The 17,837-nt window shown below is 48.4% G+C and overlaps 1 protein-coding gene across 5 annotated transcripts in view; it reads right to left on the bottom strand.

Annotated features, from left to right (window-relative positions):
• The window catches only part of TARM1 (T cell-interacting, activating receptor on myeloid cells 1), a 30,294-nt gene that overhangs the window by 5,782 nt on the left and 6,675 nt on the right, over nucleotides 1-17,837 (bottom strand). For 2 of the 5 annotated variants that reach the window (XM_047837239.1, XM_047837243.1), the window contains exon 1: nucleotides 4,029-4,166. The exons of 1 other annotated variant lie outside the window; for it this stretch is intronic. In XM_047837239.1, coding sequence (XP_047693195.1) covers nucleotides 4,029-4,062 — 34 coding nt within the window. In that variant the 5' untranslated portion in view covers nucleotides 4,063-4,166. Of the gene's footprint in view, nucleotides 1-3,558; nucleotides 3,612-4,028; nucleotides 4,167-17,837 lie in introns of those variants that run through there. 2 more of the 5 variants (XM_047837240.1, XM_047837241.1) reach the window with 2 other exon arrangements.

Raw genomic sequence — 17,837 nt, 5'->3', positions numbered from 1 at the left:
TCCCTGTGTGAACCAGTTTTGTGTCTTCGTCATGAAAAGGGGGAAGTTACCAGGCCTTTGTGCTAAAATTGTCTGGGGAAATCAAAAATACTACATCCCATGTTTTGAAAAAAAAGAAAAGAAAAAGAAAAAGTGATAAATAGCCAAAACATGAAAAGACCCAAGCATCCAGTGAAGGATAAGTGGATAAAGGAAAGGTCTGTGGTCTGTACAGACAGTGGAATACTCTTCTGCCATTTGAAAGGAATGAAATGCTGGGGCGCCTGGGTGGTTCAGTCAGTTAAGCATCTGACTTCATCTCAGGTCATGCTCTCGCAGTTCGTGGGTTCGAGCCCCACGGCGGGCTCTGTGCTGACAGCTCAGAGCCTGGAGCTGCTTCTGTTTCTGTGTCTCCCTCTCTCTCTCTGCTCCTCCCCTGCTCTCACTCTGTCTCTCTCTCTCAAAAATAAGTAAACATTAAAAGCAATGAAATGCTGATAGATGCTACATCATGAGTGGACTTGGATGACACTTTGCTGTGTGAAATTAGCCCAACACCCAAGAACAATTACTGTGTGATTCCACTGACACAAAGTACCTAGCTAGAATGGGCAAATTCATGGTTATCAGGGGGCTGGGGAGGAAGCAGAAAGGAGTATTGATGAACGAGTACAGCGTTTATGTCAGGGATGACAAACGTTTTGGGTGAAGGTTGCACATCGTTGTGAATGCACTGAAATGCCACCGAACTGTATACTTACAGAGAGTTAAGAGGATCAATATTATTTACATATATTTAATGTAATAAAAAGCAGAACATAATGGGTGTGTTTACGGTATTGAAAAGAAAATTCTCACCGATGCCAGACAAAGTGGGAGTCTGCAAAAAGAAATTCTAGATGGCATGGGACAGCTCACAAGGGGATTGCGATTAGGACAGAGAAGTCAGCGTGTGCTCTGTCTTGCCTCACGGGACATTTCGGGGCCTGTGAAAATTCAGAGCCTTTGCAGTCCCAGCCCTGTGTCCCTCAGCCCCCTCCTGCACTCCTCAAGACGCTCAGTCCCAAACACCTTTGAGGGAGGTAAGGAGGTTATGTAAGGATTGCTCTGTGGGGCCGCCTGACGTCTTGGGATCAGAGAACTATGGAGGGAGGGAGGCAGTTTTAGCATAAATATCTGGTAGTTTCGGGGCGCCTGGGTGGCTCGGTCGGTTAAGCATCTGACTTCGGCTCAGGTCATGATCTCGCGGTCCGTGAGTTCGAGCCCCGCATCGGGCTCTGTGCTGATAGCTCAGAGCCTGGAGTCTGTTTCAGATTCTGTGTCTCCCTCTCTCTGGCCCTCCCCTGTTCATACTCTGTCTCTCTCTGTCTCAAAAATAAATAAACGTTAAAAAAATTAAAAAAAAAATAACTGGTAGTTTCCCCCTTCTCACTGCTGAGACACAAAACTGGTGGTCCACACAGGGTAAAAAAAAAAAAAAGGAGATGTGTTAGAAACATGGGCCTAATCGCTTCAGTGGCTTCCTGTGCTCTGTTAGCAGGAAGGAGATGGAACTTGGTAGATGGTGGTTGGACACACCTTCAGGCCACGTAGGGTTTATCATTCGGCCCCAAGCCCCCGGCACATCTCATCTGATCTCACCCCTGTCTTGACCAGGACACTTGCTTAGAGGCCTCATTGCTTATGAAGCAAGAGGAAGTCCTCTTAGGAGAGACTCACTCGCTCTCAAAGCCAAACATGGAAAAAGGTTTATCTCATTGCAGTGAGGCAGAGAATGAATAGTCAAAAGGTGGGAACAACCCAGGCACCCACCAACAGGCGGATGGAGAAACAAAATGAGATCCATATATAAGTGGAATAGTACTCAGCCATCAAAAGCAGTGAAGATTTCAGACATGTGTCCGGAGACAATCTCTGGAAGGCATTGCTAGTGGAACCTGTGCCTAACCCAGCCAGAGGAGAATGAACGATAAAAGGAATAGTAGACATATTTTTTTTGGACACAGACGGGCGTGTCTTCCTACGACGAGCCTCTGACATAAGGGGCCCTCTGCGAGCAAGCCTGAAGTCTTGGGATCAGAGATCCGTGGCGATGGCAGGAAGCCAAGTGCAAAGAGCCATGCTGACGTGAGTCCTCCCTTCCTGTTTGTGGATATCAAGCTTTGTTGGTTTCTGGAGACCAGTTCTGGTCTCTGGTCCATCACTGGGGACATTCTGAATCACGCGTCTCTGCCTCCTCAGGGGTTTCCAACCCCGAAACCCTTTCAGACACTCCTAGAGTGCTCCATACAAAGGACCCCATGTGTGTGTCCCTCTTACTTGAACATCTTGGCTGAGTGGAAACGTTTTTAGAACCCGGCGGTTCTGGGTTGAGATCCGGCTTCCCTGCATACCACCTGTGCGATCTGAGACAAGGCACTTGACTCTGCAGACTCAGATTGGATTCCTAATCTGCAGACGTGGACCTCGTTCTCTCTTGCAGGGTTTGTGTTGTGGGGAGTGTTGTTTTTATTTTTTGAGGGGTGGAGACCAGCGTGGTATTTCCCAAGTGTGGAATACGTCCCATCAGTGTTAGACATGATGAGTTCGAGGCGGAAGGAAGGACAGTCCAAGCGCTGCGTGATTGTATGCAGTAAGCACCAAGAGAGCCTCCTTGAAGCTAGCCTCTGACATACCTGGATGGGGGCTAATTGCCTCCATAGCAGAGAACTAGCAGCTCTCAGGCCCAGAAGCTTGACAAGGACCAACGTATAGTTAGAGAATGCTAATACTGTTTCCTTCTCGCTGCATTTACTTTATAGTTTCTGTATTTGACCTGGGCTTTTTTTTTTTTAATTTTTTTTTCAACGTTTATTTATTTTTGGGACAGAGAGAGACAGAGCATGAACGGGGGAGGGGCAGAGAGAGAGGGAGACACAGAATCGGAAACAGGCTCCAGGCTCTGAGCCATCAGCCCAGAGCTCGATGCGGGGCTCGAACTCCCGGACCGCGAGATCGTGACCTGGCTGAAGTCGGACGCTTAACCGACTGCGCCACCCAGGCGCCCCTGACCTGGGCTTTTTAAGTTTATTTATTTATTTTGAGAGAGAGACAGAGAGAGAGCGCCTGTGTCTGTGTGTTCTTGAGTGGGGAAGAGGCAGAGAGAGGGAGAGAGAGAGAACCCCAAGCAGGCTCCATGCTGTCAGTGCAGAGCCTGATGCGCAGCTCAAGTCCCATAAACCATGAGGTCCATGACCTGAACCAAAACCAAGAGCCGATGCTCAACCAACCGAACCACTGGGTGCCCCGACCTGGATTTTCATTCATAGTACCGAAAGTTTCTTTCCTAAGCACTTTTATTTAGGTAAAAAAGGCTAAGTCAGTATTAAAAACAAAACACGTTAAGCCGGGGCGCCTGGGTGGTTTAGTTGGTTAAGCATTCGACTCTGAGTTCAGCTCAGGTCATGGTCTCACAGTTCGTAAGTTTGAGCCCCGCGTCAGGCTCTGTGATGGCAAAACAGTGCTATTGGCCTGAGCATCTCCATGTAGTAAAGTATTTCTGTGACAGATACATGATAGTGTCATCAGAAATGTGCTTACCATGTAAGGGTCGCCTGGGTGGCTCAGTTGGTTAAGCGTCCAAGTTCGGCTCAGGTCATGATCTCATGGTTCGTGAGTTCGAGCCCCACGTCGCGCTCTGTGCTGACAGCTCAGAGCCTGGAGCCTGCTTCGGATTCTGTGTCTCCCTCTCTCTCTGCCCCTCCCCCACTTGTGTTCTGTCTTTCTCTCAAAAATAAATAAACATTATTTTTAAATAAAAAAAACACGTTAAGCCAATCAAGTACAGGTAGCAAAGGCTTTTCTGCAGAAATCATGAACTTGGAACATTCACTGAAATTTGTAAAGCACCAGTTTAGAAGTAATGTGTGCATTGATTGCACTCGGCAAGATTTCTGATACGTAGTATGCGCTCAATAAACCAAGGCTGATGTTTTTGTTTTCTCTTTCAATCCCCAGCCCAAACCTCTTACCGAGTCTGTTGTTTTCTAGGGTCGCCCCGTGAGACTTACTGAGACAGAGCAGTGGGAGTAGCCTAGGGATCATGGCAGCAAACCAGCCTGTCCAGAGCCGTGTCTTCAGCTGTGCAGCCCGTGGGAGGGAGCGGAGCTGGGACGTCCACAACCTCACTCACGACTCCAGAGTGTGGGCAGGAACAAGGTTTCTCTAACTGTTAAGTTCCTCCTTTCACAGATACGTTCTGGAAACGTTCTCAGTGCTGCTGATTGCAACATGTTCCTCACATGCCCAGCTTCAAGGATTTGACTCACGGAAGTCCTCAGTCCTTGTCTGTCTTCAGATTTCACACATCAGACATGCGACCCCCCCCCCCCCCCGTACCTGGGGCATGAGCCTGAAGGATTCCTAAGAGAAGATGAAGATATTTCACTGTTGAGAATACTGGAAAATGCTGGACAAACACTCAGGTTGCTGGACATTGTCCACTGTCTTAAGAGCTGAGGACTAGGGTTGCCTGAGTGGCTCAGTCTGTTAAGTGTCCGACCATGGCTCAGGTCATGATCTCACGGTTCGTGGGTTCAAGCCTCTCATCGGGTCTGTGCTGATGGTTCAGAGCCTGGAGCCTGCTTGGGATTCTGTGTCTCCCTCTCTCTCTGCCCCTCCCCTGCTCACACTTTGTCTGTCTCTTCCAAAAATAAACATTAAAAAAAATAAAAATAAATAAACTTAAAAATAATAAAATGAGAGTATGTATCCCAGGCAAAAAGGAATTCTGTCCTTCCTCACAGCTGCATAGATGGGCTTTCTCTCTTGGGTCAGGACCCACCAGTACGTTCACAAAGCACCTCAGAACCAGGAGACCCAAAACGGGTCCTGGGCTTGGGTTTCCTCTTCCATCATGGGCATGTTGCCAGCCCCAGGGGCAGAGCCCTCTGGATGGGTCTCACGGGACCCGGTATAAATCACTGTTCTCACGTTTACCAATAAGTAATTAATTGTGAGAAGCTGGCACAAACCTCCCCGGGACTCCTTGGACCTCTGGTCACAGAGCAACACTAGGAGTGAGTAGGTTTCCTCCCGTGACCAGAAGTCAGTGTCATGGGGTACCTCGTCATGCCAGCCAAATAGCTCAGACCAGCTCCTGCTGGAACGACCCTCACAGCACAGTGCTCTAGTAACCTTCATGTGTGGCCACTGAGCCACGTTCCTCAGGATGCACAGTGGTTCGGGGGACGCCGTGCCCTCTGCACCCAAGATCGCTGTGTGGGACTCACAGGCTGTTACTTAGCCAAGAAATGAAATTATCAGAAGGTCCGAAACGGCACCTTTCCATTTCTTGATGCTTCCTTCATTGGTTTTGTCTCTAGGTAGGAAAATGCACTGCTGCAACTTAAAAATGTAAATCCTCAGGAGCACCTGGGTGGCCCAGTCGGTTAAGCATCCAACTCTTGATCTCAGCTCAGGTCTTGATCTCAGGTGATGAGTTCAAGCCTGCGTTGGGCTCCACACTGGGCGTGAGGCCTACTTCAAAGCATCCTGACTAGCTTTTACTTCTTTTATCTCCACAGAAAGGGTTTCTAATCTATTTTCAACCCCAGCTAGTATTCTTATTATCGTGATTCTAAATTCTGGTTCAGACATCTTGCTTATATCTGTGTTGATTATGTCCCTGGCTGTCATTTCTTCCTGCTCTTTCTTTTGAGGCAGGGATTCCTTCATTTTGTCATTTTGAGGGAATAAAAGGAATTAATAACGTAAAAAAATTAAAATTAAAAAATTAAAAACAATACACAAAAAAAAATCAAATAAATGATGCTAGATCCTAGGTGTGTTTTGGTCTGGTTGTTGAAAGGAGCTTGGTAGATTAGAGAAAAAAGGGAAAGATAAGAAAAAAAAGGAAAAAGTTTGAAAATTTGAAAACATGAATACAATGAAATACAATAAGATGAAATGATGGAAGTAAAATAGAATTTGAAAAATTTACAAAAATAAAAAATACGGTAGGAAAAAATTTAAAATATTTTTAATAAAATTGAAAATAAAAATAAATTTTTTTCTCTTTCTGTATCCAAGAAAAAGAAAAAATATGAATAGATGGACCAGCAAACTGAAATACAATTGAAATTGTATTGTTTTCCCCTAGAAATCAAACTATGAAGCACTTTATAGTCCATAAACTAAGCAGGCAGAGAGACGCATGGTGTTCCTAAAGAGTGAGGTTGGCCCAGTTGGGCGGGGCTTAAAACAAATTTTTTAAGTTTATTTATTTGTTTTGAGTGGGAGAGAGAAAGTGTGAGTGGGGAGGGGCAGAGAGAGAGAATCCCAGGCAGGCTCCACACTGTCAGTGCAGACCCCAACAAGGGGTTCAAAGCCACAAACGTGAGATTGCAGGGCTCGAACCCACGAACCATGAGATCACGACCTCAACCAAAGTCCAATGTTTGACTGAGCCACCCACACACCCCTAATTAAAAAAAAAATTTATTTTTAATGTAAATCCCAGTTTACCCACACTTTGACCAACTTGCTGACTTCATGGTATAGGTGAACCATTATTTATTTATTTTTTTTATTCTTGAGACAGAGAGAGACAGAGCATGAACGGGGGAGGGTCAGAGAGAGAGGGAGACACAGAATCGGAAGCAGGCTCCAGGCTCTGAGCCATCAGCCCAGAGCCTGACGCGGGGCTCGAACTCACAGACCGCGAGATCATGACCCAGGCTGAAGTCGGACGCTCATCCGACTGAGCCACCCAGGCGCCCCTGAACCATTATTTTTTACCAAATTGTATTTGACGAAATGCCAAATTGTACTTGGTAAAATGTGGCGGGTGGGGGCAAATTAACTGGGAATATGTAACCTGAGAGGCAGTGAGGCAGGTCCCCTTGCACAAAGACACAGAGGTAGGAGAGGCAGGTGCAGGAGTTGGAACCCAGCTCTGTCTCCAAAGCCCATTTCCTTTCCAGAAAATCACATGACGCTCCCCACCCCTGGCCCACAGTGGTGAAGGTGTCTCTGTGTCTTGGGTCCATTCTGTGGAATGATGCCCACAACGGTGTGAGTGTTTCAGTTATCTATTGCTGTGTAACAGCATTACCCTGAAGGTAGCAGCTTAAGCAGCACACCTTCAGTATTTCATTGTTTTGGGGGCCAAAAGCCGAAGCATCGCTGAGCAGGGTTGTCTGTGACCTGCAGTCGCCGAGTCAGCCAGGGCTGGGGTCTAATCCGGAAGCTCAGCTGGGGAAGGATCCACTTCCGTGCTGCAGTTCTGACACGCGTCACCCAGAGTGAGCACAGACTTCACAGGCTAAGGGTGAGGGGCCCACAGGACTGTCCTCACTGCAGACACCAGCTGTGTGCTCAGCTGTTCCCGAGCCACCTGCACCCATGAACAGATGACCTAAATTTTTGTAGGTTCCCACTACTCCGTGAGGTTCAATAACTTGCTAGAACCACTCAAAGAATTCAAGAAAGCACTATATTTATGATTACAATTTCTATTATAAAGGATATAAATCAAGACCATCTAGATTTAGAGACACATAGGGTGAAGCCTGGGAGGGCCCCAAAAGCAAAGCTTCCTATGGTCTCAGGATGTGTCACCAGCCAGAAAACTCCCTGAGCCTCAGTGTGCACAGTTTTCTTGGGGATATCATCACATAGGCATGATTGATTGCAGCATTGCCCACATGATTGACTCTATCTGCAGCCTCTTCTCATCCCCAGAGGTCAAGGCTGTAACCTTGTAATCACATGGTCTTTCTGGCACCACCAGCCCCCATCCTGAGTCATCTCACTGCCATAAACTCAGGTGTGGTCCAAGGTGCCTGCTGTGAATAATAAAGATGCTGCTGTTACCCAAGAGATCCAAGGGGTTCCCTGGGGGACTCAGTCAGTTGAGTGTCTGACTCTTGATTTCAGCTCAGGCCACCATCTCACAGTTTGTGAGTTTGAGCCCCACATCGGGCTCTGTGCTGACAACACGAAACCTGCTTGGGATTCTCTCTCTCCCTCTCTCTCTGCGCCTCCCTACTTGCACTGCCTCTGTCTCTTCAAAATAAATAAATAAACTTCAAAAAAGGGTGAGAGATAGATTCCAAGCGCTTAGAGATTAGCTCCCGGGAGCCAGGGACAACGACCAGCCAAATTCTTTATTATACAACACAAGCCCACATGCTTGTTGGAAGAAGCCAGTTCCTTGCTGGCTGGAGACGGCCCTCAGTTCCTTGCCAAGTGGGCTTTTCCCAAAACAGGGATTCCACATCATCATCCAAATGCACAAGGAAGGTAGAAAAAGCCCACTGTCAAGATGGCAGTTGTATTCTTCAGTAGCATAACCGCTGAAGTGACATCCTATCTCCTTTGCCATATTCTGTAGGTTAGAAGCAAGTTGACAAAACTGGGGGAGGGATGGCCCAGGGACACAAATACCAGGAGTGAGAATAGTTGGAGGTCACAGGTCACAGTGAAGGCTTTGCTCGCACCCACAAACTTGTGTAAGGTGATGGAGCAGCTTTGTGGGGAGAAGGGAGTGTGAACAGAAGAGCAGCTATCAAGAAAAACACTGAGCGCTTGTCAGGAAGGAAGTAGGAAGTAGTACAACCCCCTTAGAAAACTGTTCAGAAGTAGCAAATGAAATTAAGCATACACCTGTTCTTTGACCCAGCCATCCCACTATTTATATTCCAGGGGGAATGTGTGCACATGTGCCCATGTCTGCAAAGACATAGCTAAGAGTGTTCGTGCAAGCTGGCCCACAGAAGCTGCAGCCCGCAAACAACCCAATTGTCCATCCCCTGGAGACCGTTCTCCGTGACCGTGGCATGAATGTGCATTGGAGTGATGCTCAGCGGTAGATAGGGAAGAAAACACAACTACATGTAACGTCGGGGATAAACCTCAGGAACGACGTATTTGGGTGAAAGAAGCCAGACACAGAAGAGAACACATAGCGTGGCCACGTGTATGTGAGGGCATATGAAGAACAGGCTTGAAAAGTGATGAAAAGGTGGTGAAAAGGCAGAAAAAGGAAGGGTCTCTGGGGCCGTGGTGGTTGACTGGAGGGTGTCACAGGGAAACCTCCTGGAGTTCTGGAAATACTGTGTTTATTTGGATGGTGGTTATACCAAAGGGGATAGGTAGAGATAGATTACTGGGATATCTATATATCTATATCTGTCTGTCAGTCATCTATCTGTAGTCACTTAGCTGTGCAAGATTTGTGCATTTCACTCTGCAAATGATACCTCTCATTTATTTATTTATTTATTTATTAAAAAATTTTTAATGTTTATTTATTTTTGAGAGAGAGAGCACGAGCAGGGGAGGGACAGACAGAGAGAGGGAGTCACAGAATCTAAAGCAGGCTCCAGGCTCCAAGCTGTCAGCACAGAGCATGACGTGGGGCTCAAACTCATGAACTATGAGATCATGATCATGACCTGGGCCGAAGTCAGACGCTCAACCGACTGAGCCACCCCAGCACCCTGATACCTCTCATGTAAAAAATAAATTTTTAGAAGGAAACGAGTCTTCATTGCAGATTTGAGGAAAGGGATCCCCATTTGCCTGGTGCCCCAAGGGCTCTCCATCATCCATCGGAAGATCTTGTTTGCTGGGCTCCAGGTACTCTCCCAGCTATGTCTTGAGGGTCAAGTACACACAGGTTTCCAGGGGCTGTTCCATCTGGCTGGAAGGACCCTCACTTAGGGCTCTGATGTCCAGCTCAGCATATGTCACTCCGTGGGGTTCCTCAGCTCTTGAGACCTGGGATGCTTCATCCTGAAGGTAAGCAGGGAGAGAAGGATCAAGTCCCCCCGGGAAAGAGTGTTAGATTGTGGAGATTTAGTGTTTGTGATGACAGTGTGGTAGACAGCTGTGTTAGGAAGAGCCTCCTGCCCTTCGAGTCTTCGTGCAGTCCCTTCCCCTCTCGAAGGTTGGCGGGACCTAGTGACCTGCATCTGTCAATCAGAATAAGCAAGAAGGATGGGCTGTCATGTGTCGTGTCCAAGACTAGGTTATGAAAGACTAAGTTATGACTTCCATCTTGTTCACACCTGCTTCCCTCACTCGTGCTGATCAAGCCAGCTGCTGGGTTGGGAGCTGCGGTAAGGAAAGGCCCATATGGCCAACGTGGTCTCTGGCCAACAGCCAGCAAGGACCTGAGTCCCACCAACCGCCACCTGAGTGAGTGAGTGTGGAAGCAAATCCTCTCTTACTCAAGCCTGAACCAGCAGCCAATGCCTTTGTCCCAGCCTTGTGAGACCCAACTCCCAGCCTTGTGAGACCCAATGAGAGACCACGTCGCTGAGCCACACCCAGACTCCCTCCCTGCAGACACTGAGATCCTAAGTGTTGCCTTAACCAACTGCATTTGGGGATGATTTGTTATGAAACTTCAGATAACTCAAATAGACAGCCATCATGTTAGTGTGAATGTGAGATGTCCAGAGTAGGCAAATCCTTAGGGACAGGAAGCTAGTGTTGTCAGGGGCTTGGGGTGGTGGTGTGGGTGTGCAGAAAGGCTGTTTAGAGGGTGTGGGGTTTCGTTCGAGGCGATGAAAATGTTCTCGAACTGGATTCGTGGGGTATTACTGGGCAACGTTGTGAATATTCCGAAAGTTGTGACTATCCCGGGTTAAAATGGTGGATTTTAGGCTTATGTGCATTTCGCCACAATTTTGTAAAAGAAACTGAATGTAAAGGATAAAATAAACGTTACTATTAATAAGTGTGCTGTGTGGGTACTTCGCGGTACGTGCTTTACAAAGAGCTCTTACCGTGTTTTCCTAAATTGCACCAATAGGTGGGGCATATTACCCCCATTGTGCGCATGGAGACCCTGAGGCTCAGGGTGGGAGAGTCACTTACCCGCGATTATGACCAATGGTTTATAATAGCAGTAGCTTCAGGGTACTGAATGCTTACAGCGTGCCTGAGATCCCACTGACCCCTCTGTGTCTCTGAGCTCATTAAACCACCCTCTTAATCCCAGGGAGAAGGTGATGTGGGGGTGCCTGAAGCGTCCGACTTCAGCTCAGGTCATGATCTCACGGTCCACGAGTTGGAGCCCCACGTCAGGCTCTGTGCTGACAGCTCGGAGCCTGGGGCCTGCTTTGGATTGTGTCTCCCCCTCTCTCTGCCCCTCCCCTGCTTGCTCTCTGTCTCTCAAAAATAAAGAAACGTAAAAAAACAAAAAAAACAAAAAGGTGATGTTCATCACAAGTCACCTGGGAAAATGTCCTCAGAAAGGACATGGGATGAAGGTCCCCTGGCCAGAGAAGGCACAGAAGGGTTCAGACCAGATTCTCCTGGAGTGTAGAGTGAGGGTGGCGGTGGATGGACGCGGGAGCCCAGACCATTGACAAAACAGGCAGGAGGAACGGAGAGCCTGGGACAAGGAGGGGATGGGAAATGTCCGCAGGGGACACTCACCGACGCAGGAGGGCAGTTCATCGTGGCTGTGGCTGTATCTGGGAGGGAAAAGGTCCTGCTGTTGCTCCACCCCCAGGCCCCAGGGGTTAACTCTGGACACACAATCCCACTCACATGCACATTTACATTATACATCCTCTCACACACATGCACGCACGTGTGTGTGCACACACAAATAAGGCATGCACGTGACACACACATACGCCACATTCACGTGCAACAGACGTGCAAACCACACCCGTGTGCATGCACAACACACAAACATATGCACGTCTATACACATGCACACACATTCACGTACCTCTACATGCATATGCGTGTTCACACACGTACATATATCCCTGCACACCTACACGTGCAGACTCACAGACACACACTCAAATATACATGCTTATTTGAGAACACCACACGCATCCAAATACACACACACGTGTACCCACCATCGCTCTCTTTCCTGGGCTGATTACTTGTCCCCACTTTTTCCTCAGAAGAGCAGGAGCTGAAAGAGAAACAGTGAGGCACCGGAGACAAAGGGAATTGGAGCGAGATGTCAGGATCCTTGCGGGGAGGCGGAGGTGAGGCGCCCAGCAAGATCATGTGTAAACCAAAGTCCCCCCCCCACCTCCTCCACGCTCATACACCCCACACGAGGGTCCCCACGTCATTCAGGTGCTCAGCAAAGTCTTGAGAGCTGAGGAGGAGGAGTGGTTGGGGACAGTGTGGTCCACGAGGAGAGGATCCAAGGGAAGAACCTTGAGCGAGAAGTGGAAGGTGGTCATGAGAAGAGAGGACGTGGAGAGACACTTGGGGATGATCATCGGGGCTGGTCGGGGGCACATGAAAGGTTCAGGTAAGAAAGGGGGTCTTGAGTGGTCAAGGCAATAGTGGGGGAAGGGTTCGGTATGGGCTGATGGGATTTGCTGAGTAGCTCTACCATTTGGTCATGTTGTCGGGAGCCGCCCCTGGGGATGAAAGAGACAGAGACAGTGTTGACCCTGTGATGTTACTTTCCCGTTCTGTTTCTCCCATTTCCTCCCAGGTACTTAGCCCTTGTTTTCCTGAACTCGCCCCACCGGGTGTATTTGTAGATGAGGAAGGCTCCAAGCAGGAAGAGAAGGGCAAAGACCACAGCGAGGGGGAAAAAAAATCCCCGTGGTCCCTGGGGAGAGGATAGTAGGTGAGAGGGTCAGTGGTTCCCTGAGTGTGCACTGAGGCACCTCACTGTGTCTCCCGTCGATCACATTCCTACCACTTGCTGGAGCTCTCACGACATTCTCTTCACACAAGTATCCTGGGAGAGCGACAGAGTGAGTGATGCCTATACCACAGATGCAGAAGCTGGGGCATCAGAGATTTGAAGTTCCCTTTCCAAAGTGGCCCAGGTAACTAGGCAGGGCTGCGTCCCTAATCCTACCCACCTCGAAAGACCTCGCACTGAGCCACAGCATTCAGGCGTCACCACAAGACAGACAGACATCCTTGAGAACTTTCCCAGGTGTGGACAGTTCACAGCATCACAAGGATATCTCATCCCACGCGTGGATGAGTGTACGTAAGATCTGTGCTCCTACCGAGTCCTGTTTCTGCTCCCTTGGGTGATTTCCTTTCAGTTTTATCTAGAAGAGAGAATTCTAGAGTTAAATTTTATTTATTTTATTTTTTTAAATATTTATTTTTGAGAGAGAGAGACAGGGAGAGACAGAGTGTGAGAGGGGGAGGAGCAGAGACAGAGGGAGATACAGAATCTGAAGCAGCCTCCAGGCTCTGAGCTGTCAGCACGTGGGGCTCAGACTCACAGACCTGATCGTGACCTGAGCCAAAGTCGGCTGCCCAACCGACTGAGCCACCCAGGTGCCCCCTATAGTTAAATTTTAAACTTAAATAATTGTAAATAGAATGTAAAACTCTATGCTGTGTTTACAAAGGCATGTCTATGTAGTAAAAGTGTAAAAACCTGCACAGAAATAACACCAACTTCAGGGCGGAAAGTTCTGGAAAGGGGAAAAATAACAGAAGTAATGTTGAGAGAGAAAAAGGACTTCTTTTTTTTTATCTTGTGGAAAGAAAACAGCTTTGGGGCAAATACGACAAAATGTGAACAAGTATAATTATGGGTGGTAGATACGTGACTATCTGCTATTTGACTGTTATTTCTACTAGATAGTACTTTTTCAGATTTCTCAAAAGAAAGGAAATTCTTTCTTTTCTTTTTAGGTTTTTTTTTTTGTTTTTTTTTTTTTTTAATTCTGAGAGAGAGAGAGAGTGATGGAGGGGCAGAGAGAGAGGGAGAGAGAAAGAATTTCAATCAGGCTCTGCACAGTGTGCAGAGCCCGATGCGGGGCTCGAGCCCATAAACTGTGAGATTGTGACCTGAGTTGAAATCAAGAGTCGGACGCTTAACTGACTGGGCCACCCAGGTGCCCCAAAAGAAAGCTAATCCTCATCCGTTGTCTTGCTGGTTTCTGGAGGGAAATTTTTGTGAGTTTTATGTTTAGCTAGGAAACAAGTAAGATGGAATGCAGAAAGAGAAGGTGAGTGTATTCCAGAAATGTCCAGACCCCATTCAAGGACCCCAAGACTCTTATGTGGGCGGGTGTGATGGTTAATTTTATGTGTCAACTCAACTAGGCCGCGGTACCCAGTTGTTTGGATCTAATACGAGCCTAGAATGGTGGCCAGGAAGCTGGCACTTGAAACTAATATAACGCTCTATGTTGACTACACTGGAATTACAGTCAAATAAAGCAAATGCAGTCTTAAGTCAATTCATTAAAAAGAAGATGTGTTTAACATCTAAGGCAGTAGAGTTTGAGTGGAGCAGATTACGCTCTATCATATGGGTGGGCCTCCTCTAATCGGTCAAAGGTCCAAGGAGACAAGACTGATTTCCTTTGAGGATGAAGGAATTCAGCTTCCGGCTGCCTTCAGACTCGACATCACCTCTTCCCGGGGTCTCTAGCTTGTTGGCTCCAGAGTTGCCCGGGGTCACACAGCCAGTGAGTAGCAGAGCCGAGCTTCACAAAGCTCTACTGATGTGACACCACATGACTCTTCATTGCCTTTATCATCCACAGCTGTGTTGGCCCCGCCTCCTCGAGCCTGCAGCCACGACCCCTACCCTCAGCCTTACACTTCAGAGAAGGCAAGCGTGGGAAGCCTGCGGACTCCTGGCCACTGTCTCCTCTGTTCCCTGTGGTACCGCCTATGGTTCTTCACCTCTGCCCTGCACAGCCACACCATCAGGAGGTGGGACACCGTTTGTCCCAGCCTCCTCCTGCCGACTCAGCCTCCCCCACCGCCAGCTGCATTCTGCTCTCCTCCGAACCAGAGACTGCACTCGTCTTGTTCCAACTTCGGAAATGACGAGGAAACCCCACGAAACCCTGGGGTCTGGTTCCGAAGAAATCTCTGGGAGCCTGGAGACAAATCAAACCGGAATAAAGGGAGAACAAAAAAAAAAAAACCCAAACATCACAAGCGGCCTTCAAGGAAGACAGGTGATGCCAGTATCACTGGTAAGTATTTTCTGAAACAGCTACTGGTCTGGGGCACGTAGTTGAAGTAATTCGAGGCTTCAGGAATTGGAGGGGAGTATGGTCTCCACCTGTGAGCTCCCTGCAAGAACTCTGGTGTCTAACTGGAAACTAGACGGTGGGTCTACAGCAGGATTTCTCCTCTTGGGCGCCACTGATATTTGGGGCTAGATGATTCTTCGCAGGGAGGGGTCCTTGCCTCGTAGGGTGTTTTGAAGCATCCGTGGTCTCTACCTCCTAGATGCCAGAAGCATCCCCCACCCCCAGCGGTGACCGCCAAAACTGTCTCAGACGTTGCCATACTCTGCCGAGTGGCAAAATCGCCCCCAGCGGACAACCAGTGGCCTGAGGAAAATAAGAGGTGACCCAAAAGTGAGGGACTTCTCTTTCCTTGTCCTCTGTCAGGATTCCTGCCGCCCACCTTCTCCCCGCCTCCTGCCCTTGGCCAGTCAGGTGACGCTCACGTCCCCACAAGTCAAACACGGGGGTGTAGCTGCAGCCTCACGGTTCTGGCCCCTGCAAGAGCCGCGTAAAACTGTGAGGGTTTGTAAAAGGCTCTGGGGGATCCCAAAGGGAAACCCTCGGGCTCCATTTTCAACAATCTGCCAATGCACCTGTGCCCAGTCGTCTGCTTGCCAAACACCCCCTCCCCGCCATGATGTCCTCCTCTCTTCCTCAGTCTTGCCCTTGGCGACAGTTGCCAGGGTTGGAACCGTGGCTGAAGGAAGACAGGAAAGTCGACATTGAACTTCACAACAGCTTCCCGGGTCCTTCTTGGTGAAGTGTCCTGTCACTGATGTATTCATGTCAGAAGCAGCAATATTTATGACCATCGAGGAAGAAACTCAGAAGTGTCCTCATATGCCAAGGATAAATAAAGAAGTGGGAAAAAAAAAATGATTCACCAGCTGTGGAAGAACCCAAAATTATGTAAAATTTCCCCCTCCTACAGAGAGCCAATCTAGCTTGTGGTATTTTTCTTTCCGTTCTGTTTTATCATCCTGTTTTGGAAAGACCATCTCATCGGTGCTTAACCGTGTCACATACAGTTGAACTGAGTTAAAGACACAGACACGCACCCATGGGCTTTTTTAGAACCAGGAAGCCCTTAACAGGTCGTGGAATTTTCCACTAATATTTATCATTCATTATAACGATAAGGATATTTACTGGTACCTTCCGAGGGATATGCAGGCTCTCTGTTTCCTGGAAAGTCTCCCCTGAGTTATGGAGTTCTTGATAAAGCTGCTTCAGTAGTCAGAGGAGGAAGTTTTGGGTGTTTCATAATGATAATAATGGCAGATCCTTAGATAATATTTTGCTGTCCACCGGACACAGTTTAGGAGGGATTTAGGTAAAATAACTGCTCAAAATCCCAAGCACAAGTCCCTTGTGTAGGTACTACTATCAACCCCTGACAGATACAGAAGCTGAGACAGAGGGAAGCTAAGGAATGTGTAGGCAGGTAGCTTGTTAGGTACTGGCCCCAGCCCAAATCCAAGCGGTTATAATTATCTGCAACTCAAGAGTCCGTACACACACTTGCAGATGGTGGGGCCATGTACCCAAGTGACGGGTGCCCATCCTTGGTTGTGTGGTTGTTCTCCCCTTTCCCCCAGTTGCCTTACTTCTCCCTGGAGGGGACATGGAATGTCCTTCACGCTGACCTAGAAAACAGCATGAAGCAGGTGAATCCTAGATGTGAGAATTCCCTGCCTCACTCCTGGGCTCCATGGCCCCAGCAGGGGGCAGAGACAAACATTCTCCTCTACCCCGTGTGGCCGATGGGCTCCGGACCTTGGGATTTTCTTGCTCTGTTCGGAGGTCTGTGACTCTGAAGCAAACACACTTGCTGGGCGTACCTCTCCCTCGTCGGCTTAGTCCATTGGGGCTGCTCTAACAGAATGCCACAGGCTAGGGGGCCGATGAACAGCAGATACCTTTTTCTCACAGGTCTGGAGACGGGAAGTTCGAGACCAGGGGGGCAGCGTGGTCCAGGGAGGGCCCTCTTCTGGGCGGCAGACTTCTAGAGCCCCACGTGGAGGAAGGGGACAAGGGAGTTTCTGGGGTCTCTTTTAGAAGGGCACTGATCTCATGAGGGCTCCGCCCTTATGACCTAAGCTCCTCCCAAAGGCCCCCACATCCTAATGCTGTCACGTTAGGGGTCAGGATTTCAACATGAAATTGGGGGGGGAGGTTGACACAGACCTTCAGCCCATAGGATCGGATCAAAGGGTAGCGACTCTCATTCTTTTAGGAACTGTTCATTACCCTCCTACATTCCAGTCTCCCTGGATGGTGCTGGGTTTTCTTGAGTGGCATCCTTCCATGAGCATTTCCTAGGATCGATCTAGAGGCTGAGCTAACCAGGACTATTCACAGCCCTCCCCAGTCTGTCTATCTGTCTGTTTTGAACTGTTCTGGGAAGGAGAGCCAGATGCTTCTCCAGGAGTAGAATTTATGAGCTACGAAACTCAGCTTTAAAAGCCAAGATCTCTGCCCCAAAGAGGGAACTGGTCCCCACTAAAAGAGAATGAAACAGGGGTGCCCGAGTGGCTCAGTCCATAAAGCAGTTAAGCATCTGACTTTGGCTCGGGTCATGATCTCACGGTTCGTGAGTTCAAGCCTCACTTCGGGCTCTGCGCTGACAGCTCAGAGCCTGGCACCTGCTTCAGCTTCTGTGTCTCCCTCTCTCTCTCTGTGCCCCTCCCCCACTCACGCTCTGTGTCTCTCAAAAATAAAAACATTTTAAAAAGTTTAAAAGAGAATGAAACAGGTACAATAAAGACACAAACAAGTGTCAGAGAGGAAGAGAATCTGGGCAAGACTCCAGTCCCTCGTTCTAGTTTGTGAAGCCAGGTGGTATCCTCATGCTTCCCAAGATTCACTAGCTCT

This window comes from Prionailurus viverrinus, chromosome E2 (assembly GCF_022837055.1).
Source record: "Prionailurus viverrinus isolate Anna chromosome E2, UM_Priviv_1.0, whole genome shotgun sequence".
Taxonomy (NCBI): domain Eukaryota; kingdom Metazoa; phylum Chordata; class Mammalia; order Carnivora; family Felidae; genus Prionailurus; species Prionailurus viverrinus.
Note: the sequence above shows the minus strand (reverse complement) of the source record. Positions and strands in the feature narration are given on the sequence as shown.